The 7485-nt window shown below is 37.2% G+C and overlaps 1 protein-coding gene across 1 annotated transcript; it reads left to right on the top strand.

Annotated features, from left to right (window-relative positions):
• Window positions 1-225: 225 nt before the first annotated feature.
• LOC132852831 (up-regulator of cell proliferation-like) lies at window positions 226-4903 on the top strand. The gene has a single exon (XM_060880288.1). It carries the CDS (start codon window positions 274-276, stop codon window positions 4885-4887), a length of 4614 nt encoding a protein of 1537 aa, XP_060736271.1. The 5' UTR covers window positions 226-273; the 3' UTR covers window positions 4888-4903.
• The last annotated feature ends 2582 nt before the right edge of the window (window positions 4904-7485 follow it).

Here is a 7485-nt window from a genome sequence, read left to right as displayed (position 1 = left end):
TTTAAAATATTAAAATACATATTAAAGTTAAATGGCTGAAATGGAGAATACTCACCTAATTTATTTCTCTTCAATTGTAGTAGTTCTCTAGATTGACATACATTTGGTAGCATATATGAACGACCATGACTTATTACTGTAGCTTAGAAGATCTGAATACCAACAGATTTTCTAAAAAGTAGTAAAATTAGTATTGATATAAATTTCTCTCTACTTCCAGATGATCTTCTATCATTTCTGACAACATTGGGACTTAGTAATTACTACCCAAACATGCTGACTCTGAAGTCTTTGCTGGAGATCAACAGTGCCAGTTTATCTGATAAAGACGTTCAGTCACTGCACGAGATTCCAGAGGCTTTCCTTCGCAAGCTGCTAATGGTTAATTCAGATTCCCAAACTGTAATTTGTGCACCTGATGAAAATAAGGAAACAAATGATTTGTTTGCTGAGCAGAGCTGTGATTCTACCCCAAATCTCCTTGATGTACACGCTGCACTCTTCGCCTGTGCTGACAGTTTCCTTCAGCAAGAAATGGCACTAAAAATGTCAATGTGCCAGTTTGCAGTGCCATTTGTGTTACCTCAAGGAGTTCATAAACAATGCACTCTGATGTTATGGGCTCTTAGAAGTATCCTGAAAGAATGGCGTCCCCACTCAATGACAGAATCTAAAGGGTTTGTAGAAGACAGTGTTGTTCATGCAAAAATTCCTATGATATCATTTGTAAGGCTAAGCAACTGCAGCTTGACCAAGTCAAAGGTTTTGAACCAAGTGTTAAAAAATTCACAGCAGCACCAGGACTTTTTTTGTCATCAAGAAATGATCGGAGGATCTGCTCCAAGATTAATCTCTAATGGCATGGTTGAAATATGCTGGAGTCTGCCATGTGGAAACAAAACCATTGATATCTTTCCTGAGCCAGTGGCTTTTGCTAATTTAAGAGGAGATGTTTGCACATTCGAAACCCAATTCAGTTTCCTTTCTCAAGTGTCAACAGCTGTCTTTGTGTTCCTGGACAGTGTTGATGAAAACGAACAAAGGTTGTTTGCCTCTTTAAGTCCAATTAAGTCCAAATGCTTTCTTGTGGTCAACACTCCAGGAAATATGAGTGAGAAAATAAAGTCATCAATTAAAGCAGCAGTTGATACTCTGCGACTGGAAAGAGATCACGTCATTCAGAAAAGCAAAACCATGAATTTTGCTACATTTTCAAAGATGATCAGTTCTTCCATTAAAAAAGTGCTGTGTGAGCCACACGAATCATGTGAAATTGAGGCTATGAAGAGAATTGCTGTAGATTTAGGCCTTAGAATTGATGAAAATGATAGCAAAGCCTGTGTGTCAGCAAACAAAACAGCAGAGGAAATCATTAAAAGTATTGGAGTTCGTCCCATAGGGGAATATAAAAAGTCACAGCTGCCACTGCAAGGTGAAAACTGGAAAAGACTGGCTCAGATAGAAAAAGAGCAATGCCGATTACAACATTCAGGGTTGTTGAGTTTGGAGGAGTATAAGGCCCAACTTCAAAATGAAAAAGAAGAAATTAAAAAAAAACAAAGCAACCATAAGTTTACAAAAACAATGTACATCTTAATAAATGCATTGTCAACCTCAGATGATATCGAGCGAGCCTTTTTTCTCAGATGGCTGGGACTAAAGCTGGACATGCAATCACGCAAACACATGACAGACCTTCGGCACAAATACAGAGTGTGTGAACAAAAGAAAGACAGAGATGCTGTAGCCCAATTAGACCAGGAGCTGATCGACTCTTCTCTTGGCATCGAGCATTACCTGAGAGAGCTGGGACAAATATATGAGGCTGCTTCATTTGTTTCACACAAAATAACTGATAAAATAAGCAATCTTCCTACTCTGGCTGCCAAACTGCTTTTGGCTGGATTTCCTCTTGAAATACTTGATGGAGATGCATCAAATATTCCAGAGAAATGGGTGAGTGATGTTCTCATGGAGCTTCACAAGATGGTTAAGGAAAGGAGCCGTTTGCTGGTTATAACTGTGTTAGGGGTTCAGAGTTCTGGTAAATCAACACTGCTCAACACCATGTTTGGAGTCCAGTTTGCAGTAGGTAGTGGAAGATGCACACGTGGAGCATACATGATTCTCCTACCTGTGGGTGAAGACTTGAAGGAAGAGTTACTGTGTGACTTTGTCCTTCTGATTGATACAGAGGGTTTGAAATCACCAGCACTGGCACAACTGGAAGACAGTTATGATCATGACAACGAATTAGCTACCTTTGTGATTGGTCTTAGTGACATAACCATTATAAATGTAGCAATGGAAAATTCCACAGAAATGAAGGATGTCTTACAGATAGCAGTTCATGCTTTTTTACGGATGAAGGAAATTGGCAAAAAAACAGTCTGCCACTTTGTTCATCAAAATGTTGCTGGTGTATCAGCACATGAGAAAAACATGACAGACAGAAAAAAGCTTCTGGACCAGTTAAATGAGATGACACTGATTGCAGCTGAGATGGAAAAGAAGCCTCATGTGAAGAACTTCACTGATGTTATGGATTATGATGTAGAAAAGAATAACTGGTATATACCAGGCCTATGGCATGGCACACCACCAATGGCACCAGTTAATACAGGCTACAGTGTTGCTGTTCTTGATTTTAAGAAAAAACTCTTGGAGATGCTTAAAGCAAGAAAATGTGAACAACTCTTCCAGATCCCAGAGTTCCTGCAGTGGATCAGTAGCTTATGGAAGGCAGTGAAGTTTGAGAATTTCATCTTCAGTTTCAGAAACACTCTTGTGGCCAATGCCTATGACAGTCTTTGCAAAGAGTTTTCAGACTGGGAATGGTCTTTCAGAAGACATATTTTATCTTTGATTTCTAAAGCAGAGGTTCAACTGTCTAACACTGAAACAAGCAGTATCCATGGGGTTGTTGATGCACTTAACAAAAAAAACGATAAAGAGCTCATGATTCAATCAGAAGAAATGACAAAGAAATTGAAAGACTACTACAAAAGGAAAGACCGTAGTGTGCATTTGGTGGAAAAATACAAAACTGATTTTAACAAAAGCATTAAATCTCTGGAAACTGAAATGAAGAATGAAGTGAAAAAACGATTAGATCTGGCTATTGAGATGAAGAAAAACACTGCAAAATTAGAGGAGATACACAGTAAGCAAGCTGCAATGGTCGAATCCCAGGTTCTGCAATTACTTCAGAAGTACAAAGATCGCAATGATGAAGTGTCTGACGAGGATCTCAAAGCCGATTTTGAAAGAATGTGGAGAAGAGAGATTGCAAACTTCACTGGTCTAAAAGAACGGGATGTTCCCGCTGATGTTTTGAAGCAATTACGAGCAAGCCTAGGAAATCGCCAAGTCAACGAGGATTTCCAGAATGTTACAAATTTGACACATTATGGGCAAGACGTTTTCAAAGCCAGGTCAAAACATATAAATATGGGAAAAGATAATTTTCTGTCTATAAAGGATTTTCTTACAAAAAAGTCTACAAAGCGTGCTCTACAGATTATTGCAGATGATGCCATTAACAGTTGTAGTAGGACGATTGAAGAGTGTTCACATTCCAAAAGTGATTACCAAGATACCTTTACAAAAGATGTCCTTGATGAAATTGATGCAAACCTCAAAAAAGGAAATAAATACAATACTACATTTGAAATTCAGCTTAAATTGCACATTTGTGGCATTGCCTCTCGGACATTCCTTGTGATGCACAGGAAGTATCTCTCTGAGCAAGATCCTGTCAAGCATTTACAGAAACTTAAGAATCAATATCTCTCTAATTTTATTGATTTGTACAGAGAGAGGGATCAGTGCCAAAAGAAAGCACAAAACTTTACTCAGCTCTGTCTCAAACCAGCAGTGACTGAGTACATCGACCAGTCCATCGGACCTGACATTGTTGATGCAGTTTTGGAGAATAAATCTACTGCGTACAGTACACGATCTCTATTTCAGTTCACCATTCAGAAGGAACTGCTGGAAAAATCTAATTTCAGTGAATTTACAGAGTACATTTTACATTATAAGAATTATGTGAAAGACTGGATATACAATCACATTGTTGGATGCTTTTCAAAAGACATATCTCTGCAAAAATTAAAAATGAAGAAGCTGGAAATCATAATAACAAAGATCACTAAAGCAGTGGAAACTTGTAAGCTTGAAGCCAGTGGCTCTCCTTTGCCTAATAATGCAGAAGGTACCACAATATTGATCCAAAATCTTTGCAAAACTATGGGGGATGTCATTTCAATACCCATGAGCACAGTGGACAGTGTCCTGTTTCAGAACACAAGCTGTTGCGATCCATTCACCAAAAGTCTCTGTGAATGTATCGATGACCTGAAACAGCAAATATCAAAGGAGATCTCAGAGTTAACTGATATCAAAGAGACACTGAAAAATGTGTCAGTAAAACCCCAGGATGAGCTTTTCAAGAGGGTGTTTGGATGTGGAGTGCAGTGTCCATTTTGCAAAACACCATGTGAGGCAGGAGGAAAGGAACATCAGCAACACCATGCAGCTGCACACAGACCAAAAGGTGTTGGCACGTACAGAAATATGGAGACTAATATCCTTAGTGAAGAGATCTGTACATCTAGTGTTCATGGCAATGGAACATTTCAAAATCAGGACACAAATTTCCAACCTCATCCCTACAGAGCCTACCGGAAATATTACCCAGACTGGCATATTGCGCTTGACATGTCAATAGAAGCCTCAGATTACTGGAAGTATGTGCTGGTGACATTCAATAAGGAATTTGCTGAAAGTTATGAAGCATTGCCAGCTGTTTATCCAGATGTGTGGAATCAAATCACTAAAGATCAGGCTTTTAATAGTCTGAAGCTCATGTTTAATATTAAATAATGGTATACTGGCAAAATTTCACTGCAAACATAGTAGAAACACTGCAAGAAGAAGTAGAAACTGGAGCAATAGTTATGCCTGAATCAATGTTATTAGGATTATGATATTGAGGAATTTAAATGGTTTCCAATAAACACTATTTCTGTATGCCTTATGATTTTTTAATGGTTTTAGATGGTTGGATTATTTAGATGGTTGGATTATTTAGATGGTTGGATTATTTTTTTGACTGATTCAAATGTTTACTTTGTTATACATGTTACAGTTATAGTTAGTAATTATTGTCTGAAATTTAGTTGAATGCATTATTATTGTATGAACATACTGTATGAACATAGGAGTATTTTAATGATAAATTGTGATTTATAAATAAACTAATAATATAATAAATGAATCATTTTTGGTTTTCATTTAGTTTATCACTGTTTATCATACATATCTACACATACTATACAGTATAATACTTGTTTAAGGTACAATCAGTTTTAGTCAGTTAACAAGACAAAGGACAGAGTGCGGGTTGAAGCATTAGGCAAGATAAACAAACAAACAAACAAACAAAAAAAAGACTTGAGTCCAACATTTCATATATATATATATATATATATATATATATATATATATATATATATATATACGTATATATATATATATATATATATATATATATATATATATATATATATATATATATATATATGTATATATTGTGACGACGGAGCATGCACCGCCGTCCCACACAGCCAAGATACCGCTCCTCGCCCCCAAAAAGCGCTAAAAAGGCGGCGATTAAGCACCGTGGACAGCACCGCTGAGAAAGCGCTAAAAAGGATTCAGCGTGCAAGGCGGGGCGGCAGAATTCCCGCCGAAAAGCTGAGAGCCAATCAGGAGCGCCGCTGTAGCACTCACCAGGCTCAGCGGCTACAGGGAGGAAAGGGGGCGTGCCTAATGGAACGAATAGACGTTATCCCTTTGGCATTCTTTTCAAGGACCTCCCGCGGATCCAGAGCTTCAGATCGCCGATCCAGCCCATGGTATACTCCTGGAGAAGGACTGTTTCCCCTGGTCACAGCGCCCCCCCCTTCTGCTGTCTGGAATTGGAGCCGGGATCTCTTCCCAAGCACCGCAAAGGAAGGAACTGGTTATTATATTCTTTCTCATTTACCTTTTGCTGCATTAAGATTGCACCAACCTGGGAGGAATAATAAAATCACGACCTTGCTTGCCTTAATCCCGTCTCTATGCTTGTTCCTTTGTGTCCCAATCCCTCTAAGTGCGCTACAATATGTATGTATGTGTGTATATATATATATATATATATATATATATATATTATAGAGACAACACAAATGCATGTTTTCTACAAAGTATAATGTCTTAAAACTGTCAGAGAAAGTGAGTGTCTTCACAGAGCGAAGAAAAATAACAACTACAGACGCTTAAATTAAATTTTAATTATTTTTCTTCCCTCATTTACATATCAGGGTTGTTTTTTCCCTATGACTTCTGTGTTTCATGTCATGCCCATGCAATGGAAAAACGTCAGTCATTGGGGGGGAAAACAGTGCTGATATGTAAATGAGGGAGAAATAATACTAACCTGTGTAATGGGTCAATGGCCCAATTTTTTTGGTCAACTGTAAAAAAAAAATTGGTCCAATGACCCATTACACACACCTAAGCAAAATAAAGCTTATTTTCAAGCTTTTTTTTTACATGGAATTCTATGGAATAATCAGAGATGTTTGTCTGTGTGTGTGTACTGTATGTGTGAGTGGTTGTGTGGTTGCACTGTATGTCTGCAAGCGTGTGTGTTGAGGCTTTCCAGCAATCCTCCTTGATAGCCAGAATACACACACACGCACACACACCCTCCACACCCATGCACACACACAAACACACACCAAACACAAAAATACACATGCAAACACAAGCAACCGATAGTATGCTGATATCCTTTATAAAACTCAATGTAAAAAGCCTGAAAATAAGCCTTTTTTTGCACGTCTGTGTAATAGGGTAATGGCGCCACCTCTTGGTCAACAGTAAAAAATGACAAATTTGACCTCTTCCAAGCAGAGGGAACGAAGCAAGAATGCATGTTTCATGTCATGGCCATGCAAATGAAAAAATGTGGTTATAATGGCAGTTAATGTAAATGAAAGAGAAAAAAATTAAATCTGATGCTGCACAAAAACTAGCAATGCATAAAAGCCAATGTTAGTAATTTTTGTCCTATTTAAGACTAATATGTAAAAAAAAGTTTGTTTTTTATATTAAAAATGTGTGTTTGTGTGTATTTTTTTGCACATTTGTGATGTCACAAATTAAATTAGTAATTAATAAGTTAAAAAACTATTTTATAAGAAAATATTTTGTGGTTTTGATTAGAACTGAGCTTGATTAACCGATTTATGCGAATAAATCTTAATATAAGATTACGATTAAAATATTAATATGATATATTTTGATATAAAATTCATTTTATTAAATTTATGGATATTTTTGGTCTCAAAGCACACTTATGGGTTTAAACTTCCCATTCCCAGGACATTACAGACCTGGTCAAAAATTCTAAATACTCTTTCCAATGTATAA

The sequence above is a fragment of the Tachysurus vachellii genome, chromosome 10 (assembly GCF_030014155.1).
Source record: "Tachysurus vachellii isolate PV-2020 chromosome 10, HZAU_Pvac_v1, whole genome shotgun sequence".
In the NCBI taxonomy this organism is placed as follows: domain Eukaryota; kingdom Metazoa; phylum Chordata; class Actinopteri; order Siluriformes; family Bagridae; genus Tachysurus; species Tachysurus vachellii.
This window is presented reverse-complemented; position numbering and strand designations above follow the sequence as displayed.

What these genes read in the sequence shown, in the direction of transcription:
- LOC132852831 (XM_060880288.1), top strand. Translation starts at nt 274, where the DNA reads ATGCTGACTCTGAAGTCTTTGCTGGAGATCAACAGTGCCAGTTTATCT.